General features: G+C 43.2%; 1 protein-coding gene across 1 annotated transcript in view; it reads right to left on the reverse strand.

Annotated features, from left to right (window-relative positions):
* Positions 1–1,471: 1,471 nt before the first annotated feature.
* Positions 1,472–24,957, reverse strand: part of LOC138740710 (terminal nucleotidyltransferase 5A-like) — a 32,212-nt gene continuing 8,726 nt past the window's right edge. Inside the window, exon 2 of the mRNA XM_069893763.1 lies at positions 1,472–11,844. Coding sequence (XP_069749864.1) covers positions 10,644–11,819 — 1,176 coding nt within the window. The 5' untranslated portion in view covers positions 11,820–11,844 and the 3' untranslated portion in view covers positions 1,472–10,643. The remainder of the gene's footprint in view (positions 11,845–24,957) is intronic.

The raw sequence follows: 24,957 nt of genomic DNA on the forward strand, positions 1-24,957 counted from the left end.
TTGCACTAAACCACTATGCCAGCCATGCCCCACTTCAGAACCATTGAAGTAGAGAAAAAAAATCAGAATGAAGAATCACACTTATGAACTGCAAGGCTGGAGTGTATACCAAATTGGAACCATGGAACACCACAGAAAATAAACAGGCCCATTGACCCATCTAATCTGTGCCAAACTATTTATTCTGTCTCGTCTCTTCGACCTTCGGTACCCCCTTCCAGCCAATCTCCTCTCAAATACAAAAATCGAACCTACATCTACCCCCTCTGCTGACAGCTCCTTCCACACCAAGTTCCCCTAAATGTTCTGTTATGGGCCCCAGAGGATCCCAAAACCCAGCAGCAATAGAAATTCACCAAGATAAATAGTTACAAAAGTTACATTTAATTTTCTTAAAACATAAAAACAGGATCGTGCACTATTTTTATAAGGTAGTTCATATGAATGTTTACACTGTGATGCTACCACAAAACAACAATATTTTTTGAATTGTTTATGACAATAAATTCTGATAATCCACTTAGGTGACCAATTGTGGACACATCTTACTTGTCAGGAAGTCACAATAGTGACACCACTTCCTGAGAAGACTGAAGCAGGCAAGGCTACTGGCCACCATCATGTCAACGTTGTAGAGTATCTTTGCCAGCTGCAAGAGTGTGAAGCTCTTGCTGAAGAGCGTCGGATCAGAGATCAACACACAGGACCACAAGAGTGACAAAAAGGATCATTGGGGTCTCTTACTCCCACATTTCCTGCTCCCTCCCAAAAAAAACATGATCTACTACAATCATCGTCTGAAGAGGGCCCACAAAATCATTGAGGGTCCCCCAACTCCACACACACACCCAGCTACTCCCATTGAGAAGGAGATACATGTGTACAAGTGCCAGAACCACGAAGTGGAGGAACCGCTTCTTCCCATGGACAGTGAAACTGCATACAAACCTTGAGGATCTACTATTTATTAAATGTTTATTTTTTAAAACATACATACTGCACATGTATCATTTGCATGTGTGCAATGTCTCTATATGCATTTGCACAGATGACAGGTGAACGCTGTTTCATAGCACAATTGGATGATAATAAACTTGAAGGCAGGTAAAATTTCCGAGATCTTGCTGAGTACGTGGAGAGGAATAGTTCAGGGCAACCATTTTCAATGGGGGCCACAACACGTTTAAGACAGACCCTCTTTTTTTCACAACACAAATACTTTGTTGTGCAGCTGGTAGAAGTATGGAAGAAATCAAAACTTGTCTGCTTCACAGGGAAGGAGTGGAGTCATAAAGTGGGCCATAACCAAAGAAAGATCAACAGGGATACCTGCCAAATTTAGACAAATGCAAGGAGCTCTGGTGAACAACTTGGGCCAAAGGACCTATTTCTGTGTTGTACAACAGGATTAGACAAGGAGATGAATTATTTAGCCATTTAAATCAGGTTCCAAAACAAGGAAGTTGGAGTGTTGTAAACATTTATTTGAGACATTGTTTGAAATGTACAGTGAATGCAGACGCAATACAATGAAATGCAAAATGTAACAGCAACACCAGTACAGAACATTCCACTCATATCTTACAATCAAGTGTTCCATGAAATTATCTTCGTCAATTAAAGTCCAAACTTGACTACTTTCAAGGTACACATAGCAACTTTGGATAATGTCCAGGTTTGTTTTTTTATTGTTTCAACACTAGTCCTGCTTTGTACATGGTTCCATTACAATTACACTTAAACAACAGTTGTTTCAAGGACCATACAAGTGGCTGGTGTCCTGAATATTTCCATTAATGCTCAATATTGTATCAGCATATCAAGATTCCTACAACCAAATGTGTTTTCTGATTGGGTTTTATTGATTTCCAATCTACTAAGATACCCCCTAAACAATTATTTGACTACAAGCTCAATCTCAATGTCCTGGTAGCTGCATGATAGGAATATATAAAATTACCAGTCGTCATGTGCTGGGCAATTTTAAAATACTCTGGATAGAAAAATATTGGCATAGTTTCTCAGCTGGTGATATCATTTATTCAATTCACAGTTTGCAAAACCATTCCCCCTCCCCCAATGCAGGCAGATGTGGTGTAGTCCGTCTTTATGACCATGGTCAAAAAACAAACTGGGCTGCACACACTAGTTTTAAAATTCTGTGCAGATCAGAACAAACATCAGGAAATGAATCACAAGTAGAAATGAAGAAAGCAAGAATCATCAAGGCAGGACTGTTAAGGCAGAACTTCCAACCAGTTTGAAACTATGTTTCTCAACTTTGTTTGAGAATTTTTGGAAAGTAGGCAAAATATATAGCTTTTTATTTGATATTTACAAATGCATTTTTTGATTTATACAATATAGGACCACCAAGCCTTTAAAATTACACCTTGTGAATACTAGCATGTGTTTTATTTCCTATCACCAGCTATTTCAATGAGAGATCAGCAATACCTACCAATACTTGCACTCAATTTCCTGGTGCATACTTTTAAATAGACCAAAAATAAATTATAGAAAATATATTTATTTAATTCCCCGCCATATCTTTCTGAACAGTGCATTCAACAGTTGCCAAATCTACAAAAAAAGTGAAATCAACAAAAAAAAAATCAAATTTTGGACGTGGAATATAATGTTGAATGCATCTGAAAAGATAAATTTCCACCCACTGAAAAATAAATGACACTACCAAGTGGTTCTGTAAAACTCAGGATAATTCAAAGAACTTTCAGCCAATGAGAACACAGTGTAATTCATGAGGTTGCTGGAGAATCTCAGGTCACACAGCATCCGTAGGATGGAAAGAATGACCAACGTTTCGGGCCTGGGCACTTCGTCAAGTAAAAGCATGAAAAAGCATGTACCTGAAGAAAAAGGTAGGGGTTGGGCTGGCGAGGTAGTCACCCAAACATTATGGAAATAATGATTGCTTCATCATATTGGTGCAGGTTAGATACAGAGGAAATGGACCTGATAATGGGGACATTGAATGGTTTACATCTCTTGCAGCCAGTTGAAAGGAATCAGTTTACATTTCATCTTTCACCACTTCCTCAGAATGGATCCAAACAAGGGCTCCTCATTTGTTCTTGGTTTTGAAATAAAATTTAGGTCGAAGAACATTATGGCTTAGTTCAGGGCCTTTGACCCACAAAGTTCTGCCAGCCAAAGTAAACATACTCCACAATAATCTAATCCCTTCCTGAATCCACACCCATAACCATCCATTTCCTTTTACATCCACATGCCTTCCCAAGAGTCTTTTGAATGTTCCCATTGAACCAGCCTCCACCCCTGTCAATGCATTACACACACTGATCACTGTGTAAAAAAAAAACTTACCAAATGTCTCCCCTTAAACCAATGTCCTCTGGTATCTGTTAAATGTCATCCCAGGAAAAAAAGATTCTGGCTGTCCACCTTATATACCTCAATTAATTCACTCCTCATCCTTTATCACTTCAAAAGAGAAAAGTCCAAGCTGTCAACCTTGCTTCACATGTTCTCCAATCCAAGCAACATCTTGATGAATCTACTCTGCACCCTCTCCAAAACATTTACATCCTTCCTGTAACAAAGCAATAAGAACTCAACATAATACTCCAAGAGCTGTTTAACTAGAGTTTTATAGATCAATCACATTACCTCACGTCCCTTAAACTCAATTCCCAGAGTAATGAAGGCCAACATACCATGCATCTTAACCACCCCATCAACTTGTGCAGCAATCTTGAGTGATCTACAGACCTGGACCCCAATATCTCTGTTCCACCACACTGTTAAGAATCCTACCATTAACCACATACCACACATGCTTAGCAGTGGAAAGTGAAAACTGGAAGATATGAACAGACACAAAAAGTAGTTTTCTTCTAAGCTTGCTTCCCAATGAGACATTTTTTTTTTTTTTTTTTTTTTAAATCCTCCCCATAGAAGTAGCTGACAAGAACCTTTCCCAAAATCCTGGCTTTTTAAAAAATATAATTGTATTTTGGTTGTTGTGTATTAAACCTGAACTTAAAAGAACTTCTGAAAATGGCACAATAATCATTATATTTACATTTCTAATTGCTTGGAAAGAGACCATTCATTTCATTATGTCTACACTAGATGATAATGTTTGGCAACTTCTTAAGACAAAGTGTTCAATGTTCCAATCACTATTTTTTGGAACTTAGTCCTTTATTCCCTTTGAATTTAACAACCACTCTGTTACTAAATTATAGGTCCCCACCGCCAGAGTTCCGAAATATTGAAAACTCATGGATCCAAAATTTTCCCATAAGTTCCACTTCCACACGAACAGAGGTGAATTTAAGGCACAAACCCAGGTATTCTGGAATTCCACAAATGTAACCAGAAGATGCCGGTGATACAGAGCTAACCATTCATCTGCTGGGATTGCTGTGTTTGGACTTGATTCATAAATTCCATTTACAGACAATTGCACATATTTGCCCCACATTCAGGAAGTACTTGTGTGGAGTCTTAGTCATCTAAGTACAGGAAAGATATCAATAGGCTTTTTCAGGTGCATTCTATGCTAAGAATGTGCCTGAAGCAGAAGTGTCCCTTTAAATTGCCGTTCAGGTAGCAGCGTTTAAAACGCAATGCTGGCCACCTGAAGGACACAGCTGCACAGGACTCAGCTCGGAGCCCACTTCGGCTCCTGCCAGTGTCAGCTGTGATCAGCAGCCGGACCCTTTAACATCCGCTTTCAGCCAGCTGCATTCAGGTGGCTAGGGGAGCCACTGAGCTGAGCTCATCCTCTCGGAGGAGGGTTATGTAGCTCACCTCAAGAGTGCCTCCTGCACATTCAGGTGGCCTCAAAACAGACACATATTGCCTAAACATTCAGCTTTACATGCAGGGCAATTGGCCACCTGAAAGTGCCTAATAAGATAGAAAAAGTGCAGAGAAAATTTATGAGGATGTTGTCCTAGACTTCAGGAACTGAGTTACAGGGAAAGGTTAAACAGGTTAAGACTTTATTCCCTGGAGATTAGGGGAGATTTGATAGAGGTATTTAAAATTATGAGGGGGAAGGACTGAGTAAATGTAGATAGGCTTTTTCAACAGAGGATAGGTGAGATACAAACCAGAGGACACAGGTCAAGAGTGAAAGGGGAGAAGTGATGAATGTAGGCTCAACTTTAACATTTAAGAATTTGGACAGGTACATGGGTGGGAGAGGTATGGTTGGCTAGGGACTGGGTGCAGGTCCACAGCACTAGGTAAAAAAAAACGAGGTTCAGCACAGACTGGAAGGACCAAAGGGACCTGATTCTGCGCTTAGTGTTGTATTTTTTTTTTGGTACTTCCTAGTTCAATTCTTGGAAAGTCCTGATTTTCTCCAATTAAAAACCCTCATTGAAGCCATAACACTCGAGACAATTTTTAGTCTGAAGAAATGGTCTGCACAGGAGAAACTGCCATCACCTTCATCTTCAAGAATGGGATCATGGTGACAAATTTGGGGGTGGCACCATTAGCGCAATGCTGTTATAGCACCAACGATCAGGACTAGGTTCTGCAAGGAGTTTGCACATTCTCCCCGTGTCTGTGTGGGTTTTACCCCGGGGGCTTCCAGTTTCCTCCCACTGTTTAAAACTTATCTGGCTTGTAGGTAAATTGGGTGGCTCAGGCTCATGGGCCAAAAGGGCCTGTCACTGTGCCGCATGCCTAAATTTAAAAAATGAAAATAATTATGTTTGGTTTCTCAGCTGCAGTAGTTACCCTAAAGATAGGGTTACAACCTTCAATAAGGGAGGGCAGACTCAGGAAATATTAGATTTTCCCAGCATACAAGTGTAACAAATGAGTTGATTCAGTAATGAATAATTATACGGTCACAAAGGCAGAACTTAGTTTTAAAATCACTGACAATGCAATTCACTGATAATTTTTGCTTTTAAATGCACTTTGTGCAATGCTCTTTGTATTTCTTTCTCCCCCCCACCCCAGTGCAAAGACACCAACTGGAATTTGACAAGTGCTTGCGTAAGTCTATGCTGGCTGAATAGTGTGGGTTGGGAGGGAAAAAAAACATCTGAAGTCCCTATCTGACTGGGAACTTCAAAACTACCAACATGATTGATGCTTTATCCTTTAGACTCCTTGTCCTGGTTTTATACCCAACCACCAGCTGGTTGGTACTGGTATTCGTACTGCAATTTATCCATGGCACCCAGTCCGGAATATATATTATGCAAAGTTAAAAGTGGCCAGAGTCCAAAGGGTTAACTGCTTCCAGTGTCAAGGATACAGCCACATCCAGTGATGTAATAAACACATTCTCTAATCATGCTCAATTCCTGAGAGAATGTTACTTGCCATCACAAAAATACCAGACACAAAATTCTCTTTATTTTGTTTTTGCCCAATTTCCCACAACCATCCCATAATTGCGTAAATGGCTGGGGGTGGGGGGAAAGCACAAAATTTCCATTTAGAATTTGAAGAATAGTATCCAATTCCCAAATCAAAAACATCTTTTTTGTGAGGAATGCAATTTCCACATCAAGGAATACGTCACAACTCCCGTTAACACTACTTGCTTAGGTAATGACAGAAGATATGCGAAGTTGTTGACAATCCGTAGCCCAAGAACATAACTGGAATATACCCAGAGACTAAATCAATTCAACCAACAAACAGAACTTCTTAAGAGTGGAAACCCCTTATATCAAACATTATTTAAATTCAAAATATCAACTAAACACACATTTAGAAAAGAAATAAAGGCCATTAGGAAAGAGAAGGATAACTGGATTATTTCAAATAGCCACATGGAACTTTGAACTCCAGATTTTTAAAATGTATTGCACAATCAATGCAATCCTTATAGCTTTGTTAATTCTTCCACAGTGCCCTTAAAACATAGAACAGCACAGGCCATTCAGCCCACAATGTCTGTGCTGAACATGACACCAAATTAAACTAAACCTTCGTAACCTGAGCATGATCTATAACTTTCCATACTCATGTATCTGGAAATCTTTTAACCACGAATGCAGCATCTGCTTCTACCACTACCCCTGGCTGGCAGCGTAGAGTAAAGCAAAAGTCCCCCTGACATTAAACACGAGCTAATAAACTCCTATCAAGTCTTTTTCAAAAGAGGAGAAAAATGCAGGTTACAGTCATGCATAAAATTCAATGACAAAAATATTCATTAAACAATAAAAACCTTGCCGGAGTGTAGAGGTGGGGCAAAGTTACGGGGCTGATACATGATTGAATTACCTCACAATGAGACACACAATTCTTAGCCAAGTCTAGAAAAGCTACCTGTCTCTGTTCAATCATCTTTTCCACTTCCCTGTTTTTCTTATTATCTACAAAAATATATAAGGTTAAGGCAAATAAGCACACTAATAATTGGCAGTTTTTCAAACAACAAAATGAACTGTTTTCAATGCTTTGGTTTAAAGGATTGTGTAAACAAAAATGAACCTCAAATGAACTCGCTAGCATCTAAACCTACTAATTTGAGTTACAAACATTCCTCACAACAAAACAAAGACTGGACAATAATAAGCTTCACTGGAGATACTATGAACTGAGCAAGACCATTTTAAGGCAAATATTTTGAAAATAAATCAACTCAAAGTATTTTATACATGTGCACAAAAATGGGCAAATAAAACTTAACTGACACAAATAACACTTACCATTTCTTATTTACACCTAATCTTATCCTTTGCAGAATAAGAGTTAAAGAGAATAATTTTAAGGAGCACATAAGATAATAAGAAACCTCTGGGATGCCCAAGGTGAAATCCTCAGCTGTATTTAGATTATGGTCAGAGCTGCTAAGGGTTGAAGTCTCTATTAGAAGATTGTTAAGCAGCTAATTGGTTTTAAATGGTTCATTGGAGCTGATTAAGAAGGTTGCAGGCATTTTTGTGAATGGTAAATCAAATAATGCTGACCTTTTATCAATGACCAACTGCTGGGATAGAACATGTTGTTGAGTCCTATTTAAAGGGGTATTCATTGTTTCATGATGTCACTGGAGCCATAAGGGGCAAATCTTCACATTTCTATTCCAGAATTTGAAATGACTAAATGCTATTGAACTGGCAAGTCTGCAGCCGCTGTGCTGGCGGAGAAACGCAGTAGTTCATAGGAAGCAAATATCTATAACCAACATTACCGGCCTGAGCCCTTTGTATGAGCAGAAAGCAGGTAGGGGCCTGAATTTTTTTTTTTTTTAAATCATAATTCATACCTTGACAAAGGCCTCAGGCCCGAAATGTTGGTTATAGGCTTAATGGAAACTAGAGAAGTCAATGCTTATGCCGGCTGGTTGAAGAGTGCCCAAACAGAATATTAGGTGTTGTTCCCTCCAATTTGTTGGTTGCCTTAGTTTGGCAATATATGAGGCCATGGACAGGCACAGAATTGAAATGGTTGATCTCCTGAGAGGTCCCTGCTATTGCGGCAGATAGAGCGAAGATGCAAAGTGTTGTGCTGTGAAATCTAATTTGCTCCTCTTAAATGTCATCAGAGAGAGAGGGAAGGCTGGGTCATGGGTTGCACTTGATCACAGTGGAGATGCAAGGCTGGAGGAGAGAAGGGTGCAGAAGAGGGGAAAGGGTGCAGTGATGAAGTCTCCTCCTGTGGGTTCAGTAATCTCCTCCTGCCCTGACTCTGCCCTCAAACCCTGAGTCAATGTAACCTGCCGCGATGAGTCAGTCAGTCATCAAATCAAAATCTTTATAAAATTTTATCATAAATTATAAATTGAATACACCTAAAAATTTATCATGCCTTGCGGCATTTTAAGCTATCCCAAAAACGTGGTTGAGGCGGGATCATTGGTTACATTTAAGGAAAGACTAGATAGTTACATGGATAGGAGAGGACTGGAGGGGTATGGACCGGGCGCTGGTCAGTGGGACTAGGAGGGTGGGGACTTGTTACGGCATGGACTAGTAGGGCTGAACTGGCCTGTTCTGTGCTGTAAGTGGTTATATGGTTATCGATAATGCACCTATTTTATGTCTTGGCTCAAACAGCTCCTATTAAATGTAATGGGATCGGACCTATTAATTCAAGAATCAAAATGGTAGAATGCTTGTTTAAGGATCACATTTTATTATTAAGGAGAACCACTCCTTGGATTTAGAATGATCTATACTTTTGGCAAATAGACATTTGAATGGCACTGGGCCCTGAGCAGTAAACGCACACATTCTACCACTGCGATTTTGACAGTGCTCAGTCAACTGAGTAAAAAATATTGACAGTGGATGTGCTTTGGAGGTAAATAAGATGCTGGGGTCAAGTGCAATGCACAGAAGTGCTGCAGAAACGCAGCAGGTCCCACAGCATCCATACACGTTCTCCAATTTCTGGGAACAATTCCCCCTCTCCCACCATCTTTCTCTTTTCTTAACCCTCTGGCCCTTTTCCTGCAGCTCCCTACGCCTTTCCCTTCATTCTCCCACCTGAGAACCACCCTCTCCTCCATCACCTCAGCTTTTTGTTAACCTTCCCATCTATCCACCTATGAACTCTTACCTGTTGGCTGGTGCTCGTCCCCCTGCCACTTCCTCCCTCCTCCCCATCCCACCTTTTCATTCAGGCTTTTTCCACATTCCCGGTAAAGGGTTCAGGTCCAAAACATTGATTGCCTGTTACTTCCTAGGGATGCTGTGAGACCTGGTCAGTTGCCCCAGCACTTTTGTATATTATAATAGGTGTACTGCTTCCTGGAAAAGTGGAAATTGGCTCTTTGGCTGAGCAAATTAATTTCCATGAAGTTGACAAGTTGATTTGTAAAGGGGGAAAGCTGAAATGACAAAAACATATGCAGAATTATGCAGTCTTATAATTATAACATCTCCTGTGGAAATCACATTATACCATGATCATAACAGACTGAATTCTCTGCTCCAAGTTTTTATGGTTCCATGATAATGGCAGTGACCTTGCAAGGCATCATTTCTCAATCCAAATGATAACCAAATGGCACACCCTGAAATGATTATTCAATATAGATTTAATGACTGTCTACACAGCTCAGGCACTTGGGTGATGCATTATTTACAAAGAGTCTTTGGTTAATAAATGTTTTCTAGGTCACATGAACATTTCACATTTAAGAAATGTTTCCTACATGCACTTTGTGTTGCAAATTACTCTTATGTAACCAAAACAATTCAAGTACAAAGTGGTTATTTTTTTTCTGCACTCAATATTTCTGATCACAGATGCTCCTTGCTAACTACACTTTCATTGGATAGGTGTTTGTCATCTTCACCAACACAAAAGTACAAAGGACTGCAATGCAGATGATCTAATTTTGCTGAATGATACACTTCTATATCTCTGTGGGTTCATCGTTTCCTTTTCCAAACAAAATCCCCACCATTACAAAACTGTCTGTTCTTATTCAGTTGAAAGATTACTTTGTAGTGAATGAGCACTAAAGTTCATTATGTGGCACACATCTAAGTTTGGTCATCCATTTGCTCGTCTGTATAAATGTGGCTTTTCCAGAAATTGGTTTATATTCCCAGTAACCAGCAGCAGACACAAAGGGTTAATGCCTGTCTCTTACATCAGATCTTTGGAGAGCTAAAAGCTTGGGTGTAGTTCAAAGTCTGACATTTGGATTCAGTTTGACACTAAACCATACCAGTCTGCATATTGATGTGGAGTGGATAAGGCTGATACACAAGATGTGGTTGTCCATGCGCAATGTAATAATTACTAAAGCTCCTGTCCCTGATGTAAGGAGCAGGTTGATAGTAGCAAGTGACGTTAGCAGCATTAGGTATGATATTCTGTTCACCTAGTACTCTGAGAGCCAAAAGGGTGATCATGTTCAGTGTTTGTCTTCTCTCGTGGCCCATCAAGCAGACCGTGCTCTCATTCACAACTTGGTACAAAGTCATCAGGTAATCATACTTGTTTTTCTCCTCCCCGATGAAATGGTTCCTTAGGTAGGACTCGATCTTCTTTTGCTGCTCTGATACGTCTGGGAAGTCAATGAAAAACCTCGAACACATGTAACGCTCCAAGCTTTTGATCTCCGCATCGGATGCTGGTTTAAATTCTCGAACCAGGAGGTTGCTGTATTTGAGCAAACCCCCACCTCGAATTTCTTCAGGGTTTCTTGTGGCAATCAGTTTGTACTTTAGATGATCCATTGCTTCCTGGAAATCTCCATACATGCTCTCTGCCACAACAATTGGATGAGACTCCATTGTCATTGTGTCTTCTGGGCAGCTGAAGAGAGGTAACAGTGAATCTAGAATTATTTGGAAAGAGTCCACGCTAAATTCAAACTGACGGCGTAGTGAATTAACAAACTTTAACTCAACATTTTTCCCACTGTTGTTAGACAAGGAGATGAGGCTCCACTGATCATGATCATTGGAAACTTTAACCATTTTCTGAACATAAGCCTCTTTCAGAGTAAGTCCTGTGATCTTTTCTTTATTTACACCTTGTGGGAGAAAGTCCAGGAGACAATCCAATACCACTCCCTTTACGACCTGGAACTCTTCCTCACCAATCAACTCAACTCTAAAGATGACATCAAGGTCTTTATAGCTTGTTCTATTTTGCTTTACAAGGATGTGACTTGCTGTAGAGCCATTGAGACGGATGTCATGCACAAGAATCCCTTTCTCCTCTAACCGATCCTTCACAACATAAATTATGTCTATTGGCTTAATTTCCAGAGTGGGGAAGTTGCCTCTTCCATGAATAGGTATCACCTCTGTTAAGATTTGATTCAAGCTCTGAATTTGTTTCCAGTTGAGGTTGTTGAATCTACGGTCAGGCGTTAGATCCATATTTGTGACTTGGTTAAATCTCTGCCTGCAAACATAAATAAAAGATAATTAATCTGCAGTGACACGTGAAGAATTAAACAGCAGTAACATTTCAGGTGTGTTTTAATTTTTTTTTAAATTTGGACATGCATCACTGTAACAGGCAATTTTGGCTCGTGAGTGCATGCCACCCAGATTACATACAATTAGCCTACAATGCCAGTACATTTCAAATGGTGGGGAGGGAAACCAGACCTCCCAGGGGAAACCACCATAGTAACGGGAGAACATACAAACTCCTTACAGACAGTGCGTGATTTGAACTGGCGCAATAAAGATGTTGCATGAACCGCAACGCCAACAGTGCCGAGATACAGCAGAGTAGCAGGACCTTCGACACCACGAGCCCGTGCCATCCAAAAGAACCCATATGACCAATTCACCAAGTGACCCTGCACATCCATGGAATGTGGGAGGAAACCTGCCCCCCCCCCCCCACCCCAGAGGAAACTCACATGGTCATGGAGAGAATGAACAAACTCCTCACAGACAGTGCTGGATTCATACCCACGTCACGGGCACTGTAATAATGTGCTAACCGTGCCACCTGCTATGAGGGTTCAAAGTTTTATTGCATGCCAAACCATTATTTCAGTGATAAAGACGTTGGACGAAGTTAATACAAAAGTTAATGTAACTGAGAAAAGCACCAAAGCTGTCGATGCTGGAATCTTGGTGAAGCTGTGGAGTTCCACAGGACCCCCATTCTTTATGATCTTTATAAATGACCTGGATGAAGGATGGGTCAGTAAGTTTGTGGATGACGCGAAGGTTGGAGGAGTTGTGGATGGTGCTAAGGGTTGCCGTAGGTTACAAAAGGATATAGACAGGATGCAGAGTTGTGTGGAAAATTGGCAGATGGAGTTTAATCCAGGTATGTGTGAAGTAATGCATTTTGGAAGGACAAACCAGAAGACTGAGTACAGGGTTAATAGTTGGTTACTTAGGAATGTGGATGAACAGAGGGACGTTGGGGTTCAAATCCATACATCCCTCAAGGTTGTTAAGATAGTTAAGAAGGCCTATGGGATGCTGGGCTTCATTAATAGGGGGATTGAGTTCAGGAATCAAGAGAACATGTTGCAACTCTACAAATCTCAGGTATTGTGTTCAGTTCTGGTCACCTCATTATAGGAAGGATGTGGAAGCTAAGGAGAGGATGCAGATGAGATTTATCATGATGTTGCCTGATTGGAAAATAAGTCTTATGAGGCAAGTTTAGTAGAAATGGGCCTTTTCTCTTTGGAGTGTAGAAGGATGCAAGGAGACTTAATAGAGGTCAACAAGATTATGAGAGGCATAGATAAGATGAATGGCCAGCACCTGTTTCCCAGGGCAGGAATAGCAAAAACCAGAGGACAAAGTGAAGGAAGGGAAATTTAGGGGAGACATCAGGGGTACAGAGACTGTTGTACACAAAAATGCTGGAGAAACTCAACAAGTCATACAGCAGCCGCAGGAAGTAAATGGGCCTGAGCCCTTCATCAGAAATCACTCCCCAGCATATTGTTTTGAACCCAACATCGGCAGACGTTCTTGTTTAACTCATTGTAAGCCATTAATGTGCCCTCATTAACTGTATTATAAGAGGCTATAAAGCTATGTAAAGCTCTTTTGTATCTCTTTATTTGCACAACATCTTTTATTTTTACCATTGGCATTTTACCTTTCCTGTTCCCACATTCATCCTGTTCTCTTCCTTTGTCTATCTCATCTTGAAACTGGCTTGGGTTTCTTTCACCACTGGCTCCTGCCTAGTATTCTCCCCTTAAAGAGGTGAAGCACTATCAATCACTCAGGAGACTATTGTGGAGAAACCAATAGTGTGGGAATAAATTGACTGAGAAAGGGAGGCCCGATGGAAGTTATTGGAGAGGAGGGGGATACTTTAATAGCAATGGTGCGATGAAGGAGATGAGGTGCTGAATAGAGGTATGTAAGATTATGAGGGGCTTGGATAGGATGGACAGCCAGCATCTTTTTCCCAGGATGACAATAGAAAGTACCAGAGGACATCGTTTTCTTAAATTTAGACATTCATCACGGTAACAGGCCCTTTCAGCCCACAAGTCTGTGCCTCCCAATTTACACCCAATTAACCTACACCCCCAGTGTGTTTCAAGTGGTGGGAAGGAAACCAGAGCCCCTGGGGAAACACCTCGCAGCAAGGGGAGAACGTACAAACTCCTTAAAAACAGCACAGGATTCAAACCCTGGTCCCAATTGCTAGTGCTATAAAGGTGTTGCACCAACCACTAGGCCAACTGTGCTGCACCTCTGTTTAAGCTCTTCTGCTGAAACATCTGTTTAAGAGGACATGTTACAGGTAAATCTTTTACTAGAGACTGGTAAGTGCATAGAATGCATTTCCAGGAGTGGTGGAGGAGGCTGGTACAATAAGGACAATGAACAGACTCTGATAGCCACATGCATGTAAGAAAAATATCAGATTATGTGTTTGAGACGAGGAAAAATTAGATTGTTGTGCAGTGGGTTTACATAGGTCATCAGAACATTGTGAACCAAAGGGCTGGTATTCTGTTGTAAAGTTCTACCTTCTCTAATCACAGGGTTGAAGGGGGAAAGGCCCCTCAACTCTTCCTCTGTTACATCGATGACTACTTTGATGCGGCCTCATGTACCCATAAAGAGCTTGTGATCCACTTTGCTGTCAACTTCCATCCTGACCTCAAAATCATCTGGTTGATCTCAAGTATCACTCTCCCTTTCCTTGATCTCTCTGTCTCCATCTCGGGAGACAAGCTCTCACGAGACATCTTCTATAAATCCCACCAACTCCCACAGCTACCTTGACGACACCTCTTCACACTCTGTCCTCTGTAAAGATTTCATTCCTTCTTCCCAATTCCACCATCTCTGTCACATCTGCACCCAGGATGAGGACTTCCATGCCAGATCATAAGCGACTCCTCCTTCTTCAAACAACGTGGCTTTCCTTCTACCACCCTCAACCCAGCCCTCACCTGCATATCTGCCCTGGACCCCTCTGCCCCCATTTGCAACAAGGACAAGTTTCTTCTTGTCCTCACCTACCACTCCACCAGCCTCCGCATCCTCCTTCACCGTTTCTATCATCTACTTCGTGATCCCACCACTAGACACATATTGCCCTCTCCTCCCCTCTCCGCTTTCCACAGGGATCGCTACCTCTGTGACTCCCTTGTCCACTCCTCCCTCCCCACCAAACGTCCCCTTAGTATCTACCTCTGTGACCACAGGAGATGCTCCACGTGCACTCACACCTCCTCACTCACCACCGTTTGGAGTCCCAAACAGTCCTTCCAAGTGAAGCAACATTTCACTTGTGAATCTACAGGGGTCGTCTACTGCATCCGATGCTCCCATTGTGGTTTCCTCTATACAGGAGAGATTTGTTTTGTTGAGCACCTCGGCTCTGTCCGCCACAATAGCGTGGATCTCCCAGTGGCCACTCATATCAATTCTCCATCACATTCCTTTGCTGACACATCTGTCCATGGTCTTGTGCACTGCCAGACTGAGACTACCCACAAATTGGAGGAACAGCACCTCATCTTCCGGATGGTATTAATATCTATGGCTTTTATTAAACCCCTCCTTTTTGCAGAGACAAAATCAATTCTCACCTCTCCTCTTATCATATCCAGTTAATACCTTTTGCTGGTATAGATTCCGCCCCCAGCCAACACTGTCTATTCTGAGCTTTCCTGTTTTTGGCTTATTGTTTGCCTATTCCTTGAAGAAGGATTCAGGCCCGAAATATTGGGCAACACATCCTATGGAAGCTGAAAGATCGACTAAGTTCCTCCAGCGTTTTAGTAAGTTTTTACTTCAAATACAGCGTCTTCAGACATTCGTGTTTCACTCGCACACAATGTCTGAGGCACTGGTACCAGTGGACGAGCAACAGGGAGTGTTTGAGGGATCTACTGCGGCCTGAAAAATTCACTGACGCCGACTCTGGCTCTGTCTGAGGAGCATCCATTGCGGACGTCCTAATGGCTGAGGGGAGTGCCTGGAGTGGAGAAATGGAGGACAGTGGGGTGGCCTAAGCGACCGGTGTTGAGGCCGGAGCAGCCAGCCTGGGGCAACTGATCTGGAACTGCGGCGACCAAGGTGCAGCCCAGGTTTTGTCACTGGGTGAAGTTAGCAGACGTGCTTAAGGGGATGCCTCACTGAGGTTATGGAGTTGAACTGTGGACTGTTTGGGGGGCCGAGACTTTTCCAAGCTGGTGGGGTGCTCCTAAGGGTCTGCGTTATGGGGGATGGTGGCAACATGGGTGCCTGTGGGGCATGGAGGTGCCTATACTATAATCCCAGACACCAGAGAAGATGAATGGAGAAACTCCTTACTCAAGCTTTCAACCCTTATGGTGCAGGTATTGGCTTCTAGTCGAAGTATTGATGGCACAGGTTTTCCCTTTTTATTATATAATTGTAACTGAGTATAATAAATTTAGTTTAGCTTATGATTTAGGTAATTTTACGTCACATTTTGAGTCTAAAGTGTTTTATGTTTTACCCTAATGATGCACTAGTTTTCAAGAGTGTTATCTCATTTTGTTTTACTGCTGCTCATTTTAACGGCTGCAGCTTTAAGAAATGATGATAAGCTTCAAATTTGTATTGATTCCTCTGACCTCAGATGAAAGTCTTGACTTCGTTTTTGTCATGGTTGTCTAGGGAGCTGCAACGCCCATCCAGATGGTTTGGGCAGTGCTAGTGTGTTCAGCAGCCTGTCACCACCCACATGTTTCTCCAACCAATTACTATTTTCCGATATGACTCTCTTGTCCAGTGTTTCATCTTTTGTGTTTGTTGATTTTGTGCTTTGTGTATGCTTTTATGAATTGGTGTCCAGCACTTTGGAACAACATTCCGTCGTGTTTAAAGTGTATTATAAAATATTCAATTCAAAATTCAATTCACTCAGAAAAGATAGATAACCAACATATCAAGTTTGAACCCTTCATCAAGGTATGAGCCAAAAGCAAGCATCTTAGTAAAAATGTGGGAGATGGAGGGAAGACGAGGCATGGGGAGACACAGGCTAACAGCCAAGAGGACATGGATCAAGGTGGGGAGGGGGGCAAAAGAGAATAGTTCGGGGTGGGAAGCTTTGTGAATGGAGACTAAGAGATAGAAAAAGACCGAGACAATGAAAGAAATGAGACATATGGATTGGGAAAGAGAGAGTGGGGGGGAAACTAATGGGAACTGGAGGTTGATGTTAATGCCATGTCGTTAATACCATCAACTCAGCCCTAACATGCATAGCCTCTATTTCTTGCACATCTGCCCTGGCTCCCTCTGCTGCCCGACACAACAAGGACAGGAGTCCTTACCCAGCACCCCACCAGCCTCCGTGTCAACCTCAGCAATTTCTTCCACCTACTACGTGATCCCACCACCAAACACATATTCCCGTCTCTGACTTCTGCAGGATTCACCCCCTGCATGACTCCCTTGTTGACTCATTCCTTCCCATCAATCACCCCTTGGTAAGCACAGGAGATGCAGCATTTTTGGCCAAACCTTCTCCCTCACAACCATTCAGGGCCCCAAACAGGGCCTTCAAAGTGAAGCCATACTTCACGTGAATCTGCAGGGGTTCGTCTACTCGATCTGGTTCTCCCTATTGTGGTCTCCTCTACATTGGAGAAACTGGATGCAGACTGGGAGATTGCTTTGTTCAGCAACTCGGCTCTGCCGCTGAAATAGCAAAGATGTCCTAGTTGCCATCCATTTCAATTTCCCGCCTCGTTCCCATGCCAACATGTCTGTCCATAGTCCCATGCACTGCCAGACTGAAACCACCCTCCCTTTGGAAGAACAACACCCCATAATCCATCTAGGCACCCTCCAACCGGATGGGGCTAACATCGACTTCTCTGGTTCCATTAGGTGCCCCTCTCCCCTTTCTTTTACCCTATCCCAGTGCCTCCTTTCTTCCAGCTCCTCATCCCTAGTCTCCCTCTCTCTCTTTCTATTCTCTGTCAACTTTCATCTAACTCTGCATTCACAACTAACCCCCTTCCCTGACCAATTCTTAGCTTTTCTCTCTTGCCCTTCTATTCTTGTCCATCCATGGCCTCTTGCTGTTGGCCTGTGTTCCTCCCCCTCCTTCCCCCACCTTTTTATTCAGGTGCCTGCCTGCTTTTGTCCCATGTCTTGATGAAGTACCTCAGACTCGAAACTTTGGTTACATAGCTTGGTCTCCTGTGGACGCTAGAGGACCTGTTGTTTCTCCACCACTTTTGTCACTCTACATTTGTCATGTCTCAAATTCCTCAAACTCTGAAAGTATTATTTTCTAAAAACTAATGTGGGTGGCACGGTGGGTGTGGTGTTTGCATAATGCCTTTACAGCACCAATGATCAGCACCAGGGCCCAAATCCCGCGCTGTCTATAAGTACATTCTCCCTGTGTCTGCATGGGTTTTTTCCCGGGGGGTCCAGTATCTTCCCACCATTCAAAACTTATCAGTGGTGTAGGTTAATGGGGTGTAAATTGGGTGGTACCAACTTGTGGGCTAAAATGGCCTGTTACGGTGCTGTACATTTACATTTAATTTTAAAAAAAATAAAATTTATGTCTTTTTATATGCATTCAGTGTTAATTTCACTGAGGAGTCAGTTTCTGATTTAATGGTTTACCCCAGATCAGTTTTGAAGTTTCTATTATCTCAAGCCCTCCCCTCAGTTGCTTTCCCTTCTTTGACGCTCCACAGTGCATTTCTTACAGAAATAGATACAACATTTTCATGAACTAACATTACTGAGGCAGTCACCTCATCAAACAATGCACCATAATGGCCTGGTTGGCACAAAGACAGGTGAAGCATGTCGAGGGATGAAAAACATTGCAAGTCAATTAAATTATTCCTTGATATTAGATGCGAAGGTTTATAGATTCCAGCTGAGATTCCAGGAATAGATTATTTTTACTCCTTCTAAAGTTATTGGGCCAAGCACACCTCGGAAAACCATTATGGTTTTGCATTCTCCACCTCCCCTACATCGCTATCAATTCCTCAATAAGATGAATATTTATGCTCTGAGGGCTTGTTCCGCAGGATGTTCCAACATATCACACAGGGCATTTACTTCCAAGGAGGTATACATCTAAAAGTCTCAGAGAGGAAAACCACTGTTAATCATGTGCAACATTATCAGTGGAAAAGTCATTGCAAACCATTGTAAACTCCAAAATACTCTTCTTTTCAAATATCATTTCAACAGTGCTCTATTCCCCGAGTTCCTTCGCAGGTTTGAATGTGTTGATAGGGTCTTAGAGCCAGAGAGTTATATAACCCTTCAGCACAACCCATCCATGCTAACCAAGCTACCTGCTCAAACAAATCTAATTTGCCTACATTTGGTCATTACCCCACTATAAAATTTCCTATCCATGTAACTGTCTAAATGGCCTTTCTTCAAAAGGTATAGCACAGCATGGTTAGCATATTGGTTAGCACAACACTGATACAGCACCAGCGATCGGGTCAGGGGTTCAAATATCACACTGTCTAAAAGGAGTTTGTACATTCTCCCCATGTCCGCTTTCCCCAGGGGCTTCCTCCCACCCTTCAAAACATAGGTCAATTGGATGTAATTAGGCGACATGAACTTGTGGGTCAGAAGGGCCTATGTATTGTATGTATGTAACAGGCCTTTCTGCCCCACGAGCCCAAATGTGACCAATTAACCTACAGACCTTGATTGTCTTTGGACCGTGGGAGGAAACCAGAGCATCTGGAGAAAACCCACACGGTCATGGGAGGACATACAAACTCCTTACATCCAGCAGTGGATTTGAACCCAAGTCACTGGGGGAGCTGCAATAGCCTTACACTAACTGTGCAAGCTTTTATGCATTGTAATTGTATCCACCTCCACCACTTCCTCTAGCGGTTCATTCCATATATGTGCCATTCTCTGTTGCCCCTCAGGCCCCATCTAAATCTTTCCCCTCTCACCTTAAATCTGTACTCTCTAATTTTGGACCCCTATCCTGAGAAAAATATGGTGATTATTCATCTTATTTATGCCCCTTTTATATTAAGATCACCCTTCATTCACCTGCGTTCCAAGGAGAAAAGCCCTAGCCTATCAAGTCTTTCCCTATGGCTCAAACCTGGTAACATGCTTATGGATCTTTTGACATGTCCTTCCTTTAGCTAGGAAACCAGGTATTCACGCAACTATGGTCTCACCAAGTGCAGAATGATACCTCGACTCTTGCATTCAATGGCCCGAGCAATTGTGGTAATCTCTCTTTTTCAATCTTTTATTTGTTTTTTTTTGTGAAAAACAATATCAGGTTGCATAGATATATATGATATAATGTTCAAGTAGATAAAATAGAATTACAGATGATAAACAATGATAAACAAGATATGTTCTGACGAAAAAGGAAAATAACCCATCTATTGTTAATCTAATTTCTAAACCTGACCTGAGCAATGGCTGGCAACGTCAAGCGTCAACTACTTACTAATTTCCATACTAATAGGTTCAAACAAAAGGAAAAGAGAAAGAAAAGAAATAATAAGGAGCAAAAATAATTGATCTACATATTTTGAAAATAGTTGAGAAAAGAGCGCCAAAGAGAAGAAAATTTAATACTGGTTTTAGTAGTTTTCTCTAGAGGGAGGGAGCCATCAAATCCAATACCCAAGGTGTCTGTGTTGGAGGCACAACTGTTATGAGCCCAAAGGACCCCAAAACCCAGCAGCAATAGACATTTATCAAGACAAGTAGCTACTTAAACAAAAGTTGTTTTTAATTATCTTTAAACATGAAAACAGAATCAAACTTTAACTTATCTCTATTAACTTAATTAAACCCACTTAACCCCCTTCTAATTCTAAGCGCATGTGAATGTGAGGTGTGTGTAAATTTAAGAAAAGTTATTTGCTTCACAGTTCAATCTCACTTCTCATTCCTCCAAGTTCACTGGTTACAGACAATTCTTGTACTGTGTGCAGAATTTAACACGTATAAAGTTCACCAGGATTTGGTGCTCGAAAAGTAAATATTTACCGCTCAGGAAGGTTCTCATTGGGTTTACAGAGAGAGATTTGTATTCCAGGATTTCCACAACTGAGCTAATACCATTAGTAACCTCAATGTCCTGCTGATGAAACTTACCCCATCAGGGTTCTCCAGATGATAACCTCTTTCTGTCAGGCCAACCCATAGAGTTCCTCTCTGTCTGCTTATTCCAAGAAAGACATCAGATACCTAGCAGCTATCCGCCACTCTGGAGTTTTTCAGTTCCAACCAGCTTCGTCCGTCCGTCCGTCCGTCTGTCTGTGTCTCTCTCTGTCTGTCTGTGTCTCTCTCTGTCTGTCTGTGTCTCTCCCTCTGTCTGTCTGTGTGTCTCTCTCTGTCTGTCTGTCTGTCTCTCTGTCTCTCTCTCTCTCTCTCTATAAAGGCCCTTGCAAAACCTCACTTGCAAAACCCCCGACCTTCTCCAGCAATCAATAGGAGTTGATCTTCTTGGTCAAGCTGCTGTCTTTAGGTAAACAAAAACCCAGAAATGACCTTTCTGTGCACTCTGTCAAAACCCTTGCAAAGATCTTTTAACAACAAGAGCATCTCCTGCTTGTTGCTTTCATGATGTCATTTCAATTAACACCTTCTTGTGAAATGTGCACAGCATTCTCCATAGTTTCTGTAAAGTCACTGAATATGAATTCTTCAGTATTTCAAATAAGATCTGTTTTAAAGCGTGTGTATGTATATAACCTACTCTAATTTTACCAAGTTATCTCCTAAATACATCTACAAATATTCGATCACACATCTTTCCACTGCTGCTGAATGAACTTCCTGTCAACCAGAGAAGCAAAAGCAACTACATGGGAGTAAAATGGAGTCAAAATTAAGTTCATTGATCCACTCACTCCAAAAATAGCAATAAAAGGGCTCAGAAAGAGACCTATATCAAGAATTAGAGCTAATGTAGTAAATACTTCTTTCCAATAAATACAAAAGAGAGAGGCATAGCCAGAACATATGATATAAAGTACTTTGCTGAGTTGTACATCACTGTTATAATCTTGAATAATTTTCCTCATTGTCCACTCTACCAGCAATGCTGGTACCAAGACAATTACATTCTCATCCAAATCAGTGACGCCCCAGGGATGGGTGTACTTCAATGCATTTCAGGACCTCCACCACCTGCTTACACACTTTTCCATAACCAGTTCTCTTCTTTGTTTGTTTCCATGGTGTAGAATCAAATTATTGGGAAGAACCATATAGAAACATCTTGCAAAAGAAGTGTACAAAAGTTTCATTTGTGTTGGCTCACCACAAGGCAGGCGAACCGGCCCCGCTAGTAAGCCAAGCGGCGGGGCAGCCGGCCAAAATGGCGCCATCGGGGGTTTCCCTTCCTTCCAGCATGGGCCCCAGAAACCCACACAGGGGGACCATGTGATGCCCAAGTGACATCTGCGCCCTTCAGTGTGGTTCTCAGCCACGTCCAGGCTGGGGGTATAAATGCAGCCAGCAGCCTGCAAAAAACTAGTTTGTTCACTGAGCTCAACCTGTCTGGTTGTGTGTGTTATTGCAGGAGCAGTGTAGCCGCTGCTACAATTGGTAACCCCGAGTGGAGCCAGAGACCTGGTTCGGCCATGCGAAGGACCAATTTCACCTCCGCCAGATTTTGTCCGACACGACCAAATTCTACCATGTGGTCGCTGCCCTGGACCAGGCCACTGCCAGACGCATGCTGCACTTGGTTCAGCACCCACCCACTGAGGACAAGTATGAGACCATCAAGCAATTGCTTACCAGGTCTCTCGGTCTATCCAGACACCAGCGTGCCATTCGGGTACTGCACCTCAATGCCATGGGGGACATGTCCCCGATGGAAATGATGGACGAGATCCTCGCACTCATGGGTGAGCACACCAACTGCCCACTTTTCGAGCACATCTTCCTCGACATATGTCTGGGGACATCTGCCCGCTGCTGGTTCAGGAGAGCTTTACTGACCCGAGGAAAGTTGCCCAGAGGTCCCAAGAGCTATGGCTCGCATGATTCTCGGAAGGCTCAATGGTCCAGCAGATCACGAGGCATGAACACGACCATGCCAAACCCGCCCTTAGCACTACGGTAGAGCACCCGGCCCATGCAGGGGCTCCCAAGAGCATAACAAAGCATTCGCTTCAGGCCTCTGCTTCTACTACCAGCGCTGGGGAGCCAAGGCTCAGAAGTGTCGTCAGCCCTGCTCGTTACAGGGAAACAACCAGGCTGGCTGCTGTTAAAGGCTGAGACGGCTGGCCAACGACACAGCCTTCTCTATGTGCAACACTCAGTCAGTGGGCAATGGTTCCTTGCTGACACTGGAGCCCAGATCAGTGTCATCCCAGCTACGGCCATCAAATCCAGGAACTGACCTCGTGGACCTTCCATCCGTGCGGCCAACGCAACAGCAATCTGGACGTATGGAGACAAGTCAGACCACTTCCAGATCGGCCAATGAAATCTCACGTGGAGGTTCACCGTTTTGTCCCTCCCAACTGCCATCCTGGGTGCAGACTTCCTCCTCGCACATGGGCTTCTGGTGGACATTCAAAGTAGGCACCTGGTGGATGCCGATACCTTCCAGGCTGTTCGCCTTGACGCCTCCCACTCGGAGCTACCGCAGATGGCCACGATCAGCAGGCCCAGAGACAAGTTTCAGCAGATCCTGGATGAGTTCCTGACACTCCTCAAGCCACAGTTCTCTGCTGCCTCGCTGCGCCATGGGGTGTTCCACCACATCCCCACCCAGGGCCCACCGGTTCATGCCAAGGCTCCAGTTAGCGAAGGAGGAGTTTTCACACCTGTTGGAGCTGGGGATCATTCGGTGGTCCAACAGCCTATGGGCCACGCCGCTCCACCTTATCCCGAAATCCTCCGGCGGCTGGCAGCCTTGCGGTGACTATCGACGGCTCAATGAGGCAACCGTTCCTGACCGTTACCCCATCCCTTATATCGAAGACTTTATGGCCAACATGCATGGCGTGAAGGTCTTCTCTAAGGTTGACCTGGTGTGCAGATATCACCAGATCCAGGGATCTGACAACATACCCAAGACAGCCGTTATCACACCCTTTAGCTTGTTCGAATTCCTGCACATGCCGTTCGGGCTAAAGAATGCCACGCAGACATTCCAGTGCCTCATGGACTCTGTGGGCAGGGATTTGGATTTTGTCTTTATTTATTTGGACGTTATCCTCGTCGCCAACAACAAAAGACCCACCTAGGTGCCCTTTTCTCCTGGCTGGCTGACTTCGGCTTTACCATTAACCTGGCCAAGTGCCAGTTCGGGAAAAAGTCCATGCAGTTCCTGGGCCATACCATCACGGCCAAAGGAACCACGCCCGCCACTGCGAAGGTTGCCACTATCAGGGAGTTCCCACGCCTGGAGAGCCTCAAGGGGCTGCAGGAGTTCACAAGTATGGTCAGCTTTTATAACCCCTTCATCCTGAGAGCTGCGCGCATCATGCAAATGCTGTTCGTCCTCATTGCATCCAAGCACAAGACGCTTGCTAGGAACCCAGAAGCCTGCTCCGCATTCGAGGCCACCAAGGATGCCCTGGCGAAGGCCACCATGCTCGCCCACCCATACATCGACCTGCATATGGCACTCTCTGTTCATCGGTGCCATCCTGGAGCAGCAGGTGAATGGACATTGGAAGCCGCTGGCATTCTTCAGCCACCTGCTCTGCCCGCCAGAACGCAAGTATAGTGCCTTCAACCGCGAGTTACTGAGCAAGTACCTGGCAGTGCGGCATTTCCACTATTTTTTGGAAGGAAGGACTTTTGCCATTTTCACAGACCACAAACCACTCACCCAGGTGCTTGCATTGGCAAAGGATCCCTGGTCAGCCCGCCAGCAGTGTCACCTCTCCTTCGTGTCAGAGTTTACCACCGACATTCGGCACAAGGCGGAAAAGGACAATGTGGTTGGGGATGCACTCTCACAACTGGCCATCTGCACACTGACGCCCGGCCTCGACTTCAACCAGCTCACCCGGGACCAGGAATCTGATGAGGAGATGAGGGCTTTCAAGACCACCATCACGGGCCTACGGTG

This window comes from Narcine bancroftii, chromosome 8 (genome assembly GCF_036971445.1).
Source record: "Narcine bancroftii isolate sNarBan1 chromosome 8, sNarBan1.hap1, whole genome shotgun sequence".
In the NCBI taxonomy this organism is placed as follows: Eukaryota; Metazoa; Chordata; class Chondrichthyes; order Torpediniformes; family Narcinidae; genus Narcine; species Narcine bancroftii.